The following is a 16,711-nucleotide window of genomic DNA, read 5'->3' as shown; positions in this document are numbered from 1 at the left end:
TTTATGCAGCTTTAACTTAAACCAACCCGTAAACAGCCATTGCTCTTGCAATTCAGCTACCGTTGTTACTTGGGATTGGCCATGCATCAAAAACAAAATCAAAAGGGTTGACTATGCGACCTTCTGAAAACTATTGGCCTTGCCAGCGTTGCTGATACTGTTCAGGGTTTTGCGTGAGAAAAAAAGAAAGGGAAGTATTTTTGCTTTTGTTAACACTCACGCGTTGACGAGATTCCCTGTAAGTGCGAGCAGCCTACGAAATCTCTTTCAACGCTGGCAAGGCCAATTCGCTATGTAAGCACAAATCGATCTCTTGTACTCTCATGGAACTGCCATATGGAAAGTTTGTGAAGAATTGGTGCAAAGTTTTGTCTATCCTTTTCACTCTGTAACAAACCTGTGCACAGACTTCACAAATAGAACAAACTTGGGAAGGTGGCAGCACCGTTTCGCTCACATAGCGAATAAAGCCAGGGGTTTGAAACGAACGTCAAATGCATATGATTGCAATGTAACCGTTTTTTCTGACATTCCGGTTCGAGTGACGGCTAACGCTTTATTCAATGGAAATTCTAATTGCCGGCGAACTAGTTGAAGGATGCTCTCTTCACTCCTACATGAGAAAGAGATAGCATGATTACATACCCTTGAATAAAGCCAGATTTCTGTAATCTGTGCATGTGGTAACCCTTCACTGCCGGTAACGCGCTGCACGAAAATACATCTACGCGCCCCCCGCTTACCGTTTTTTCTCCGCGAAAATTCGATTTTTCACGGCCACGTGAAAGCTGAAAAGAAAGACGCCGGCATTCGAATTTTGAATTTTGAAGAAGAAAGAAGCAATTTTTAAGAAGCACGTTTTTTTCCCGATTGCGTTGCAAATGTAACGAATCAGTCTTTTCTTCATGCTAGTTTAGTAACTTTCAAGAATATAAAGTAGTTCTGTAAGTAGAGAAAAAGTTTTTATTAAATAGTTAAGAATAAAAGTGGTTACGTAATGACTGACGCGAATGGAAGCAATGGCGTTCTTTTGGTGTCCAACAGTTCTGGTAAGTAAAATTATGTTTTCTACCTTTAACATTTGCAGAAAATACCGTTTATATCTATTAGCTAGCGAAACGGATGCCACAAGTGCAACAAACGAAAGTTCTGTTGCTGAGGAAAACCGTAGCGTCACTTTTCCTCGCATCCTCGATGCTTCGGTGCCGGAAATCTACCGAAGCGAGTATCCGGTCACCCAGGTCAACGGCTGTCGGCAGTATGGGCCTCCGAGAACCTGGGAGGAGCCGACACCCGGTTTCGGGTGTGAAGTATACGTAAAACGCATTCCGCCGGAATTCACCGAAGCGGAACTGGTTCCGATATTCGAACGCTTCGGACGGTAAGTGGGTTTCAGCATGACTGGTAGAAGGTTAGCTAACGAGAGATTTATGTTTTGTACAGTATTTACGAAATGCGACTGATGATGGATTACAATAATCAGAACCGGCGGTACTGTTTCGTTCGGTACACCACCGAAGACGACGCTAAGGTAGCCATCGAGGTGTTGAACCACTGCTTCATCAGAGGCAACCAGGTGTTGGAGGTTCAGAAATCGTTTGAAAAATGTCGTCTATTTGTGGGCAATCTACCAAAGGAATTGGATCGTAAGACCATCGAAATTGCCTTCCGCTCGCTCTTTCCGGAAATGACGCGATTTGTCATGCACAACCGGATTGCCGACGGAGCTCACAATCGAGGCTTTGCGTTCATGGATTTTCCGGACCATGCAGCGGCTTTGCGAGCCAAAAAACAAACTACTCCAGGCTGCATGCGAATTTGGGATAGAGACATTAAGATTGTTTGGGCCAACCCGCAAAAGTCGCTCGATCATTCTGGAGTAGACGAGGTGAAGACGCTGTTTGTTCGGAATATTGCTTCCGAGGTAACCTCCAAGGATTTGTATACGCTATTTGTTCGATTGGTTCCTCGCAATGAAATCATCAAGATTTCTCGTGTTCGTGAATTTGCTTTCGTCGAGTTTGCCCGGCGAGAATCGGCTGAAGTGGTAATGTTTGCTGCTCAGGGTTATACACTGAATAAATTTCAGCTGGATATCGAGTGGGCGATGCCTCCCCTGAGGTAAGTATTGTGGCAAATAATCATAGTGAAATCAGTGATGACTTGATCACTGACACAATTTTGGTTCATTTGACATTAGCGTCTCTACCGAGCAAAAAAGTTTTGCTGTATTTTCAGCAAACAACACAAAACACAGCAAAATGGTAGATAATAACTAGTTCTACAAATGTCTCATGGTACTGTCAAATGAATCAAAATTTAATTAAAGTGATCGAACCATTCCTGAGTAAAATAAATGTCGATCGTCTGTTTACCATAACTGACCCGCAAAATAACTCCTAGACCAACCCGCAGGAACTCGTTCCATAATATGAAAAATTATGACTTCAACTCGCTGCTTAAAACCAAGTGTATCGCCAACGGATGGGATCCTCCGATTATAATTTTTGGACGGGTTTTTCAACTTAGCTGCCTACAGTACGCTGCAGTCATCATGCGTCAGAAGGAAAAGGTGCACGTTTACTTCGTGGAGATTCATATCACCGGACTGGCCGATATCCAGAGCCGTATTTGCGAAACCATTATAGCGCAAATTGTAGAAAATGGGACGCTTTCGGAGCATCACCTTGTAATTAAGCTCAAACAGGATTCTTTGATGATAGGTAGTTTTTTTTTGAATGTTTTATTAAAAATATCAATTCTATTGGGGATTTCATTGCAGTCGGAACTGTCTCGTCACTTACATATCCGTCTCTTAGTTTGGCTAAGGATGTAGATAAATCGGTCGAGCTTTTTTGGAACGAGATAGTTGATCTATGTGAAGCAACCAGCAAACTTGTGCCGTACCCCTTCGATGATTTGTACCTACTGTACAGCAACGAGTTTGATTTTGAAATCCCATTTCCTTACATGGAGTGCATCAAGTTAAAAGATCGCATCTTTGGATGTCTGCACCAGTCGTACCGTAACCGACCGTTGCTAAATCGAAAACTGGACAATCGTGAGATCGTTTTCGTCCTGTGCGATCAGCTTACGCTGACGAATTACAATTTTTCCAAGAACAAAACGTACATTGCCGAGCCGCTTTCGGCCCTGAAGGGAACCGGAACCAGTGCTATCAAGTGTAAGACAATGGCAATGCTGCCAGCGAACATCGTTCAGGCGTGCTACGGACGCGAGCTAAACATTGGAGCCGTCTACTTCGGGTTGAACCCGTACGCGATTGCCGAAGTCCCGGATGGGTTGCGCATGTGCATGGCCAAACCGGAACGGCAGCCCATACCGGTTGACAATCGGTACCGCCACGACGGCGACCAACCACTGGAGATCCCAGGGTAAGTGCGTTCTTTCTTTTTCTTTTAATAAGAGAACAATTTGTGTGTAGTGTATGACGGGGCAACAACGGTTTTTGTGATTTTTTTTTTCTGTTCGAGATAAGAACAAGGAATGTTAATATTACTCTTGCTAAGGTAAATAACGGTTTAACTTTGTCTGGCTTAATTTGAACATAATTTAACTTGTTGCCCCGCCTTAAGGACATGACAGCGCTAATTTCCTCAACGATATGTACGTGATGAAAGTTCATTTATAATATCAAACATTCATTTTTATGTTTTCCGTCGTTTCTACGTGCTGACAGAGTTTCCAGTATTTTGAAAAGCTGAATTCTCCATCTTGCCCTATATTGGTTGCATCAATTATTGCTAGTTTGATGCTGGTCGCATGGAATAAATCACAGTAAATTTAATCACTTCATAAAATGCTATTTTTACTGCTAAACTTTCACCTAACACTAAAGAGTATTTGAAACGAAAAGCAGGTCAAAAACGTTATTAGTTTCAAAAATATTCATGGTTCTGCGGCAAAAAGATTTTTTTATTATCGAGTGAGAGACGGAGGAGCGAGCAGAGAGAAAGGCAGAGTTTGAGTGTGAGTATGCGAATGAGTAAGTATGTGTGTGAGTATGAGTGAATGAATGAGTGAGTATGGGTGTGTGAATCAGTGAGAATGAGTATGAATGAGTGAATATGTCTATGAGAATTAGTGACTAAGTGTTTTTTTATGTGACCGAGTGTGGCACAGTTCCACTAAAACCCACTAAAAATCCCCCCCCCCCCCCCGGAACTACAGTTAAGTATTACTTCGGGGGAAGGCTGTAACTGTACACGGCTCCGTACACCTGCCGGGACGTGTACCGATCCGGGTATGGCGGCTGTCATAACGTCCATTCCTTCACAGCAACCCTCACAGGATTTTTCCCGGATGCTTGATGATACTCCATGTTGCTAGACCTTCTACTTTTCCTGCCTCTGTCGAGACATATACCGATCCAGAGTTGGCGACCGTCATGACTTCCATCTCTTCGCAGAGTTTCCGTCGGGCTCAGAACTGCTCCATCGAGTTCGCCACTTCGCTTCCACTTCACCTATTGAGACGTGCACCGTTCTAAGGATGGCGACCTACATGACCATCCTATCACGGCTACCCTCGCAGAACTTTTTACTATGACGCGCGTTTGTATTTACTCAAATAATCCCCGACGATGGATTTATTTGACTCCGACAGAGATTGTCCCGGCGATGGAATGTCTCCCGACTCCGACACGCGAATCGACGTCAGCTGCTTGCACTGTGTCCAACTCGCCGATGCCGGATCGCTGCTGTATGTGAGGATGAGTGAGTAGTGCGCTCTATGCCAGGCACACTAATGATGTATGTGGCACAAAGTGGGATTCTAACCCACTAGAACAGCGGTTCCCAACCTTTTCCGGTTCGCGAACCCCCTGGCGGATTTCCCTATACTATTCTGCAGCGAACTAAAGTTTTGGCGAACCCCTGGGGGTTCGCGAACCCCCATTTGGGAAACGCTGCACTAGAAACTTCATGGCCGTCTGACCTTTACCCCCCTGGAACTATCGTTAAGTATTACTTCGGAGGGAGGCTGTGTTTGTCCATCATAACATCCACTCCTTCACAGCCACCCTCTCAGGGTTCTGCCATCTTTGATGCTACTACATGCTCCTTCAACGTCCACTTTCCTTGCACCTGTCGAGACGTGTACCGATCCAGAGATGGCGACCGTCATGACTTCCATCTCCCCACGGCCACCATTGTAGGGTTTTTTTTATTGGGCTCAGCACTGCTCCGCCGAGTTGGCCAACTGCACTTCCACTTCACTTGTCGAGACGTGAACCGTTCCAAGGATAGCGACCAACATAGCATGTATCCACTCACGGTCGCCCTCGTAGTGTTTCTGTCCAAGCTTGGTTTGCTTCGTCGTACTCGTCACTCCACCGATGCGTCTGTCGAAACAATGCTAATCGGGATGGGTAGTTCGCTGGTCGTTTCTCCACTGTCGTTGCAGTTGCAACATAGTCTGTACACTGCTCCATACACCTGTCGAGACGTGCACCGATGCTGGGATGGCGACCAACTAAACGTCCATCCCTTCACGGCCACCCTCGCAGGATTTCTTTCTGTGAGTGTCGTTATTATATCAACTTTCATTCTGCTATCATCGACTCGAGTAGTCCCCGGCGGTGGGGGTACCCGACTCCGACAAGAAGTTCCCCGGTGGTGAAACATTCCCCGAGATCGATTACACGAGATTCTAAGGACTCAATTGTTGATCCTCGCGCCATTTTCGCTTCAGCGCCGACATGATTAGTTTGAGTGAGTATGAGTATGCGATTGAGTATATGCGATAATGACTGTGAGAATGAGTGACTGAACATAAGTATGAATGAGTGAGTATGTCTGTGAGATTGAGTGAATATGAGTATGTGAATGAGAATGTTTGTGAAAACAAGTATGATTGCCTGTGAGAATGAGTTAGTATGTGTGCGAGTATGAGTGTGAGCGTGTGCGTGAGAGAGAGAGAGAAATGAAGAGAAAGGGGTGAGCGAGAAATGAGCGAATTGGTAGCGTCGAATAGTAAGTGTTTTATAGACCATTGCAAGGGGCAGCTTACACGCTTAAACAATACGACTCATTTTCAAAAACGAAGCTTTACTCTTAACACGTATTTGAGATTCTTTCGAGTTTCGTTGGCCCTCCGGCGAAACAGCGGGTTGGCTTTGCAAGCCGTCGTCACAAAAAATACTAAATCACGGAACGAAACACAAATAAATTCTTACTGGAACAATCGGAATAGACCCACGCGACGAAAAAGGACTATGGATTGGTAACTTTGGACGTGGAACTGCCGATCTCTCAACTTCCAAGGGAGCACTCGAGTGCTCTCTGACGTATTGAAGAGCCGCAAGTTCGACGTCGTAGCGCTGCAGGAGGTGTGCTGGAAGAGCTCAACGGTACGTACGTTCAGAGATGGACATACCATCTACCAGAGCTGCGGCAACACACACGAGCTGGGTACAGCTTTTATAGTGATGGGCGAGATGCGGAAACGGGTGATTGGGTGGTAGCCAATCAATCTTCGAATGTGCAGGTTGAGAATCAAAAGCCGATTCTTCAATATAAGCATCATCAACGTGCACAGCCCTCACCTCAGAAGTACCGATGATGACAAGGATGAATTCTACGCTCAGTTGGAGAGTGAATACGACCACTGCCCAAACCATGATATCAAGATCGTCATCGGGGATTTCAATGCTCAGGTCGGCCAGGAGGAGGAATACAAACCGGTGATTGGAAGGTTCAGTGCACAGGCGGCCAAGATGCGCAGTGCCACACGTCAGAACGTGGAAAGACACAAACAGAAGAAGATGCAGCGAAACCAAATCTTTCGGGAGAAAAAGCGCAACCTGGAAGAGCAGGAATATGCAGAGTTGGAGCGGCTGCATCGTTCTCAGGAAACGCGGAAGTTCTACCAGAAACTGAACGGATCCCGCAAAGGCTTTGTGCCGCGAGCCGGAATGTGTCGGGATAAGACTGGCAGTATTCTGACAGACGATCGTGAGGTGACGGATAGGTGGAAGCAGCACTTCGACGAACACCTGAATGGCGCCCAGGCGGAAAACCATGGCGGCGGGGAAAACGATTTCGACGGTGCAACAAACGGGGAAGAGGTGCCAGCCCCAACGATAGGTGAAGTTAAGGAGGCCATCATGCAGCTAAAGAACAACAAGTCAGCTGGAAAAGATGGCATCGGAGCGGAGCTTATTAAAATGGGACCAGAAAAACTGGCCGTTTGTCTGCACCGACTAATTGTTAGAATTTGGGATACGGAACAGCTACCGGAGGAGTGGAAAGATGGGGTTATCTGCCCGATCTATAAAAAGGGCGACAAGTTGGACTGTGAGAACTATCGAGCGATCACCGTTCTCTCAATGTCACCTATAAAGTGCTGTCCCACCTATAAAGTGCTGTTACACTGCGGCAAATCCTCCAAAAGGGCCGTGAATACAAAGTTCCCACACATCATTTATTCGTTGACTTCAAAGCCGCATATGATACCATCGACCGGAAAGAGCTATGGAAAATCATGGACGAGAACAGCTTCCCCAGGAAGCTCATCAAACTGATTAAATCTACGATGGATGGTACATAGTGCTGTGTTTGGATTTCGGGTGGATTGTCAAGTTCATTCGAATCACGCAGAGGGCTTTGTCAAGGTGATGATCTTTCATGTCTGCTGTTCAACATAGCGCTACAAGGTGTTCTGAACCGAGCGGATGTCAACACGCGGGGCACGATATTCAACAAATCTAGCCAATTCGTCTGCTTTGCCGATGACATGGATATTATCGGCAAAACATCTGCGGCGGTGGCTGAACAGTACACCAGACTAAAGCGCGAAGCAGAAAAGATTGGGTTAAAGGTAAATACGTCTAAAACAAAGTACATGCTGTTGGGCAGTAGTATATTGATCGACGGCGATGAGTTAGAGGTAGTCGATGAATTTGTCTACCTTGGCTCACTGATAACGGCGGACAATGATACCAGCCGTGAGATTCGGAGGCGTATTATCAGCGGAAGTCGTGCTTACTATGGGCTCCACAAGCAATTGCGGTCGAGCAGACTAAGTCCCCGTACAAAGTGCACCCTGTACAAGACGCTTATTAGACCGGTTGTTCTCTACGGGCATGAAACATGGACAATGCTCGAGGAGGACCTGCGAGTGCTCGGAGTCTTCGAATGACGAGTGTTAAGAACGATCTTCGGCGGCGTACAGGAGAACGGAGTATGGAGGCGGAGGATGAACCATGAACTCGCACAGCTCTATGGCGAACCCAGTATTCAGAAGGTAGCTAAAGCTGGACGGATACGATGGGCAGGGCATGTTGCAAGAATGCCGTACAACTACCCTGCAAAGGTGGTGTTCGCCTCAAATCCGGTAGGAACAAGACGACCAGGATTAGACCAGGTGGAGCGAGATCTGGCGGAGAGTACTCGGTGTCCGAGGAATTGGAGAGCGGTAGCCCTCAACCGAGTTACATGGAGAAATTATGTTCAACAGGCGTCGTCTTAGGACGGCAAACCACCTAAGTAAGCGAGTAAAATTACATTCAGAGCACCACCGTGTATATTCCGAAAATCGCGTAAAAACGTTTTAATTTCAAAAATAGCGTAAAAATGTAAATTCCGAAAATCGCATAAAAATAATCAACCCAAACCCGTGTAAAAACACTGCCTAAAAAGCAACTTCAGTGTATTAAATTCTCTAGCTTGTACACTATTAGTGCCATTAATATTGCCAATCTGTTCCACCTCCGGGCTTTTTCCATTTATTTGGTCACTTGTCAGTCACTATGGATGCTTAAGTCACTTTTTGAGTGTTTATGACTATTTAGTTCCGAGAGAAAGTGAGATGACCGAAAGAGAGAGAGAGAGAGAGAGAGAGAGATAGAGAAAAATGAGAGATGAGAATAGTGAATTGCGGGAGATCGATATGCTAGGGTGAATGAGTTGTGTGTGTGTGTGAGAGAGAGAGAGAGAGGCGAGTGAAAATAGAGAAATTAGAGATGGATATGCGACCCGATAAGAATTATCGGACGGACGTCGCACTATGGGCCAGAAATTAAAATTTCGGGACAAAAATATTTGCGTTTAAACAGCATGTCTCAGCTCAATGTGGTCTTCGGCAATTTTTTGAATAAAAAATTGATGCATATTTTGAAGGGGTCGTCCAATATTTAAGCGTTACTTAAACAAGAATTTAAGTAAAAACTTTTTGAGTAAACTTTTTTTCACCTTTTTGGTTTCAAAATATTAAAGATAAACCAATTTCAAGTAATTTTTCTGAAGATATGAAACTTCTACCTTTTACCCATTTTCAGCAATAGACCTTTGTTTATAAACAACCCCTCAAATCACATTTCTTCTTGTAACATGTTTATTTCAACAGACAGCTCAATGTGATGTTCTAGAAAATATTTTGCACATAAAAGAGGAATAGTTTTGCTGAAGACTGCTTTACTTTATATGCATTAATTAATAAGATATAACTGGTTTTACATTCAAAACCGTCTGATGAAAAATCCGAATATCAGCCATCTGCAAGTATCTGCAATTAGTTTACAATCCAATTTGTAGGGAATTATTAAAGCTGTCTGCCCAAATGTGTATTTCAGAGAATACCTGAGAGTAACATGGCTGGGAATACCTGGGAATAGTGCGGATTTTTTTTCATACATTTTATAACTTAATAAATATGCGTCCTAGCGTCAAACAGTCTTCACAGAAAATATCTATTTTAACATACTAAATAACTTTGTAGAACATTTGAAAGCAATAAAATAATCGTGTGCAAAGTTATTGAGTGTAATTGAGTTTTAAGCGCTCTTTTTTAACACATTATTATATTCCGGAAGCGGTAAGAGATAGATAGTTACTTTATTCAGCAAAGTTGCTTATTTTAGTATTTTCTGCAACTTTTGGAGAAAAAAACTTTTTTTTAAATTAATTAAGAAAACACAAGTTTGTATCACCCTAATAGATGAATTCATGGTCACCCTAATATTGCAGAAAGATGCGCTATATTTTATTATTTTACTTCTCCGAAGACGCCACCCTTGAAAAAATACACATTTTTCATCAAACGGTTTTTAGCCTAAAAACAGTTGTATCTTATTAATTAATGCAGAAAAAGCAAAACAGTCTTCAGCAAAAATATTCCTCTTTTATGTGCAAAATGTTTTCTAGAACATCACATTGAACGATGTGTTGAAATAAACATGTTACAAGAAGAAATGTGATTTGAGGGGTCGTTTATAAACAAAGGTCTATTGCTGAAAATGGGTAAGAGATAGAAGTTTGATATCTTCACAAAAAATACTTAAAATTGGTTTATATTTAATATTTTGAAACCAAAAAGGTGGAAAAAGATTTACTCAAAAAGTTATTACTTAAATTGTTGTGTAAGTAACACGTAAATATTGGACGACCCCTTCAAAAGATGCATCATTTTTTCATTCAAAAAGTTGTCGAAGACCACATTGAGCTGAGACACGCCGTTTAACCGCAAATATATTTGTCCCGAAATTTTAATTTCTGGCCCATAGTGCGTCGTCTGACACAAGCGTAAAGGCCCAGACACAATGCATACGGATTCTACTACGTTGCGGCAATTTGACAGTTTTTACATGGGTTTTCTGTCAAATTTCCGCAACGTAGTAAAATCCGTATGCATTGTGTCTGGACCTTAACTCTAGCTTGCGTCTGTCCGACGTCGCACGACAAATTCTTACTGGGGAGGGATAAAGAGAGAGATCAATTTGCGAGAGAAAAAGATCGATGGTTGGGCCACTATTTACCTTTGGCTTAAACGATGTTGAATGACTTAATTTCCTTCATTTTGACCGGCTTTTGACCCAAATACTCTTCAGTGCAATGGTCACAAATGTTGATTTATTCTTCTGGAGGCTAATCTGTTAGGAAGTGCCTATCCCAACTAAAATTCGTTTCTCAAATCGAACATTAGTGTCGGGAGTACAGCAACGATTCGCTAATTGAGGGTTCGTTAGTTGGACCATGCTCCAACTTGAATGTCAAAAGTCTATTGAGTTTTCGAGCTGAGAAATTTCTACTAATTGTCAGATTGTTCGGCCCAATTAACGAATTCAGCTTGTACAACGTCCCGCACATATTTTTTCCAATTCCCCGCAAATATAGATACTATAGATCCGGTGCAGCTATCGCAGTTAAAACATGAAAACGAATTTCCGGATAGGCCGATGCAGCCGATCTGAGCTACTCTGGAAGGAGCTGTGCTGCGCTACGTTCCGAGGATGGCGGCAGGAGAATCTACCGGAATTCAGTCTAATTTTGTTTACGGAAAACGTAAGTGCACTTGCTTGACGTATTCGAACGAAAGATGATACGGACGATTCCTGGTAAAGTGTACAGTGAAAGTGGAAAGTGGGGGGCAAGTGCATAAAAGAGGGGGGTATTATTACGATAAAAGCCGGTCACGACGCGGCGATGCCGTGAGTGTTTTTTTGTTTTGAGGATCCCTTCGCTATTAGGATTAAAGCGGCCCAATGTACCACAAAGCTCAATCGGATCGAAGCTGACTGACGAGTGTCGAGACGCTCAAGCTGTCGGCGACGAGTAGCCGCCTATAGGATCGACTGGTGTGAAGACGAGTTCTTATCATGGTACAAACAATGGCTCTAAGCTGCTAGAAGAAGATGAGTGTTAGGTGATTTTGTATAATAAGGTTTGGGTGCATAGTGAGTTTTAAGTTTCTCGTAGTGATCTATATCAGTGAGCTAGCATTGAGATAAAATTCAACCAAGTTGTTTAAAAGTGTGTGTTTGGGTAGATAACCTTCAAGGAATGAATTCAAGAACGAAGAAAACAGATTCGGAACCGCCTATGTCGCTGTCAGAACATGTTCAACTGCTGCATCTGGCGCGGCATCTTGGACCTGTTTCATATGGTAAGTTTTCTATATTTAATATTTTGCCATCATCGCTTTTCTGACACACCAATATGATTTTGTTAGCGTTGTCATGTCCTTACACTACATAATTTAACTTTAGTCATCATATGTCAATATGTACTACTTGAAACCCGAGCAAACTGAAGGGGTGGAAGCTTTCAAAACACTGGGCGCGATATCACTTAATCGAAAATCTATGGGGAGCCCCTGTTGTTTGGGGTTTAGTGTCGCGGAGTTCATCTTTCTTAATAAGGGACTGTCAAACTCTGTCAAACTTGGTCTGTAGACCAAGATAAGATAGTGATGTTGAGAAGGTGTTTTTAATCTGAGAGAGAGGAGCCATCTGGCCCAACATAGCTCTAGCCATCCCAAGCCCCTACCTAGCGCCTCCACGTGGCCATACCTGGAAATACTTCAATTTGTATAATTGAGTAGCCAAGCTAGGAGGTGCGGGGTCGTGCGGTTTTCAGTTCCTAACCTTACAAATGTAGTTTTAGGCAACCATTAAACCACACGACTTTAATTTCAAGTATTATATGATTTATACTAATTTTTTGGTAAACTAATCTATTTTCAGAGAGCGAAATAAGGCGCTATATCCTTGGCCAATTGCAGCCTGGCTTCTGGTCTAAATGCCATTAGTTCATCCCTGAGGGTCCGGAGTATCACTTAACCCTTATTAGCAAAGATACTCCCAACGACTGTAAATAAATCATTATCTATGTATATGGAAAGCGTTTGGTACGGGAGGTCCACGCTTTCTTCCTTCCCTTGATTTCAAGGAGTTTGATGGAATTAGGTATTTTTTCTAGTTCCATTTGATTCCTTGGAATTCTCTCTGCGGTACATGCTGCGCAGTTGGCCTGGCCGTTGACAAGAAAAATGATTGATTCAAGTGATCGTCATTTTCCAGGATGCCTTCCAGAATTGGCTGCGTTAGTGTGAGATTAGATTAGATTAGATTAGATGAGAGAGAGGAGCCATCTGGGATTGTTTTTGTGCATCGAACTCTCAGTGGTAACCGGGTAAGAACTGTCACTGTGAGCCGGGCTTCTTTGATTGATAAAAATAGGGGAAGTATTTATGTCACTGAGCTGGCTTCTCTCTCTCAGCTTTTAACGGTTATTAGTGTATATGAAGTGATTACCAGCATTCGTGTAAAATCTGCCCATCATCGGAAAAAAGGTATGTACAAACACAGCGCATTTTTGTCGTGGAACTACGTCTTTGTTTACTATACTGGGTAGCACTTTGTGAAAACGAAAACGGAAGTGTAACGTTTGAATGAACTTTTTTAAACATCAATAACTTTGTTATCATCCTACATGAAATCCCATTGTCAATCAAGTTTTTCAATTTTCACATTTTAACCAACCCACATTTTTTTCTCTTGCCCTAGAGGCCTATACGATAGTTTTATGCACCTGTACCTGCACCTGTAATTTCATCTAATTCGATTTCAGCAAAAAAAAATTGTTTTGTCGTTCCAGTTATTTGACTAACAGCACGAGATTCGAACGTACGAAACGACGACCGGCTTGTTAGACCAGCGTGTCGTATCTTGAAGCTAACTGAGTGATTAAGAAATATTTGTGAGGTACCCTGGGACAAGTAACGGGGTAACTGGAAACGAAGCTCAACTCGCTTCAACCTCATTTTTTCATACTGAACACTTCTAGAAATGAATCGTACAACTCCAACGCTTGCATTAACACTACATTTACCAGCTGTTTAAATATACCTAAACCTATTTCTGCCTGTACCAAAACCAGTCAAAATGACCGGTGTATAAAAAACGGTTGGTGAATGGCTGGAAAAGGCGCAACATAGACCCCATAATGGTCCTAAGCCACTTATCCAGCAACTCCTATCCCTATCCCCTAGGGCCAATCCCAGTGGAAACTAAGGTTGTATAGCGACAGAGAAGGAGGAGACCCTGTGTTGTCTCGGTACTATAAAATGGCAATCATGAGACTTGATAACGTAGCCCTTGTGAGGCAAGCTATCTAAATCTAACATTACATAATAACGAGGCGGCGCAATAAGAACATGCTTGGTAGCTAGAATTGCTGATCGACAACTTTCGTGGAAGGCTACAGGGTTCCATCGGTTAGAACTCCGAAAATTCGGCATCGTGGCACTGCAGGAGATCTGTGGCAAAGGCTAGAAGGTGTGGAGGATTCGTGGCGGCAGGGCCCAATTTTACCAGAGCGGTGGAGCAACCAACGAGCTGGGAACGGGTTTTTCGTAGTGATGGATAGAATATAGGATCGCGTAGTAGACTGGAAGGCGACCAACAAAAAGATGTGTATATGAGGATAAAAGGCCGTTTCTTAAACTACACCATCATAAACCTGCATTATCAATACGAAAGTAAATCCAATAACTGCTCTCCACGGGAAATCAAGATCGTCATCGGGGATATGAACGCCCAGGTTGGCAGGGAAGCGATGTGTAGACCGGTGATCGGGCCCTGCAGCACGTAGATCGACACGAACGATAACGGCCAGCGATGTCGCAACTTTGCAACTTACTCAGGGGTTGGTAGATCACCTAACCAGCGAACCAAATCGACAATATTCTCATCGAGAACTGGTTTTTCTCGAACATCACCAACGTGTACCCTCTCTGCGGATATCGACTCGGACCATTACCTAGTAGCAGTACACGTGCGCTCAAAACTATCGACGGTTTATACCTGGCGACAAAGCCGTCCTCGGTTAAACATTCAGCAATTAGACAATCCGCGAGTTGCCGAAAACTATAAGCGGGCGTACTGGATAAAGCTTTGCCTTTCTCTGTGGAGCCAGATGCTTCGACCCTCGAAGACAGATGGAGCATGATACGCTCGGTCATCTACGAGGCCGCAACTGCGCTGCTAGATGAAGAAACCTCGAGCGCATGGAATGACTGGTTAGACGGGGAATGCCAACAAGCGATAGAAATGAAAAAAAGAGCTTGGAAAAACTATCTAAGCATATCCACGAGAGAAAATTTGGCCAAGTATCAACGAGCGCGGAGTGAGTTGACCATGATCCAGAGGAGTAAAAATCCCCAGAAGGAGGATTGAGATCGTGAGGATTTAGGACAACCCGGAATAGCTAATAATACACGCAAGTTTTACGAGAAGGTGAACCAAAATCGTACCAACCAAGGGTTACATACCTAAATCTAACATGTGCAGGGACGAGGTAAGGGATCTAATCACAAACGAGCGCGAGGTGGTCGACAGGTGGAAGCAGTTCTTCGAGGAGTATCTCAACGGCGATATAACAGAAGGAAACGCAACGGAAGTTAACCTTCCAATCCCAAAGAGATCCGACGAGAAACCAGTCAGCTGCAGAATAGGTGAGCCGCCGGAAAGGGTCGACTCACGGGCCGTGAGTCACGGCAGAGCTCTAGAAAAATGGCCAAGAACCGCTAGTAATGGCACTTCATTGGATAATTTCTAGGATTTGGGTGGAGGAGAAACTACCGGAGGAGTAGATGGAAGGTGTAGTCTGTCGGTCTGTCCCATCCACAAAAAGGGCGACCGGCTGCCGTGGTAATTTCCTCGGCATCACGTTGGTCACCGCCGCCTACAAGGTCCTCTCCTAGATTTTGTTCCGTCGTCTATTCCCAATAGCAAGAGAATTCATAGGACAGTATCAGGCGGGTTTTACGGGGGCCCTTGCTACTATGACTCAAACTTTTACTCCGATAAATTCTCCAGAAATGTCGATAGTACAACGTGCCCACGCATCATATTTTCGTGGATTTCATAGCAGCATACGATACAGTCGAACGCGAACAGCTATGGCAGATAATGCACGAGTACGGTTTTCCGGACAAACTGACGCGGCTGATCAAAGCTACTATGGAGTGAGTGATGCGTAACGCGCGCGTCTCGGGGACTTCCAAGTCTTCGAATCGCACGGAGGGTTGCGGCAAGGGGATGGACTGTCCTGTATGTTATTCAATATTGCTATTGAAGGTGTGATCCGCCGAGCGAGCATCGAAACGAGAGGAACGATTTTCAGCAAGACTAGCCAACTCCTAGTCTTCGCAGATGACCTGGATATTATTACTAAAAACGAAGGCTAAGAAGATAGGGTTACAAATCAAAGCGTCGAAACCCAAATATATGGTAGGAAGAGGCTTCAGAGAAAGCAACGTTTGCCTCCCACGGACAGTGTTCAAATTGCAGGGCATCAGCTCGATAGGTAAAATCAAATCGCAAATCGGATCGTTTCGCAACACTGGTCTAGACGAAAAGGCTGTCGATGATTAAAAGTAGACAAAAAAATTATAGATTAAAATAGATTGGTAGTACGTTATCCAGGTTATAACTTGGTACACGAACGCGTGGTCTGGAAAAATATTTTGCAGTATTTGGAAACAAATTTGTACGTATAATTAATCATTTCTTTCATAAATTAAATTCTTAAATCATAAAATCTACTTCGGAAAGCGTTTCTTCTAATCGTTAGAACAATTTCTCAAAAAAATCTGGTGAAAATTACCTCAAATTGAGATGGAATCCAGCTGCGGTAAATGCGAAAATCTAGACAATGAATGTATGGTGGCTTGTGACGTATTCAGTGCCTGGTTCCATTATGAATGTGTTGGAGAGTCACCCGGAGTGGAAAACTGAGAATTCAGATGCGAAAAGTGCGTCGTGAAGGAAATGAAGAGAAAGGCTCAGGGAACTGCAACCGTGCCAAAAACGTCCTCTTCGAATCCTACGCCGAATCTCATTCCACCGACCTCCGGGAAAAATCATGGCTCTAAAACTACTACGGATGGAACAGGAAAAATCACAGCATCG

The 16,711-nt window shown here is 43.7% G+C and overlaps 1 protein-coding gene across 1 annotated transcript; it reads left to right on the top strand.

The window, feature by feature from the left end:
* The first annotated feature begins 997 nt into the window (after positions 1 to 997).
* On the top strand, positions 998 to 4,744 carry LOC128732380 (uncharacterized). Its single transcript, XM_053825628.1, has 6 exons — positions 998 to 1,049; positions 1,111 to 1,381; positions 1,444 to 2,121; positions 2,416 to 2,723; positions 2,783 to 3,395; positions 4,627 to 4,744. Exons 1-6 carry the CDS (start codon positions 998 to 1,000, stop codon positions 4,742 to 4,744), a joined length of 2,040 nt encoding a protein of 679 aa, XP_053681603.1.
* Positions 4,745 to 16,711: the final 11,967 nt, after the last annotated feature.

Source organism: Sabethes cyaneus, chromosome 1 (assembly GCF_943734655.1).
Source record: "Sabethes cyaneus chromosome 1, idSabCyanKW18_F2, whole genome shotgun sequence".
Lineage (NCBI taxonomy): Eukaryota > Metazoa > Arthropoda > Insecta > Diptera > Culicidae > Sabethes > Sabethes cyaneus.
This window is presented reverse-complemented; position numbering and strand designations above follow the sequence as displayed.

Coding starts and splice junctions, on each gene's coding strand:
- LOC128732380 (XM_053825628.1), top strand. CDS start 998: ATGACTGACGCGAATGGAAGCAATGGCGTTCTTTTGGTGTCCAACAGT. Junction 1,050..1,110: donor TTTGGTGTCCAACAGTTCTG/GTAAGTAAAATT, acceptor TATATCTATTAG/CTAGCGAAACGGATGCCACA. Junction 2,724..2,782: donor ACAGGATTCTTTGATGATAG/GTAGTTTTTTTT, acceptor ATTTCATTGCAG/TCGGAACTGTCTCGTCACTT.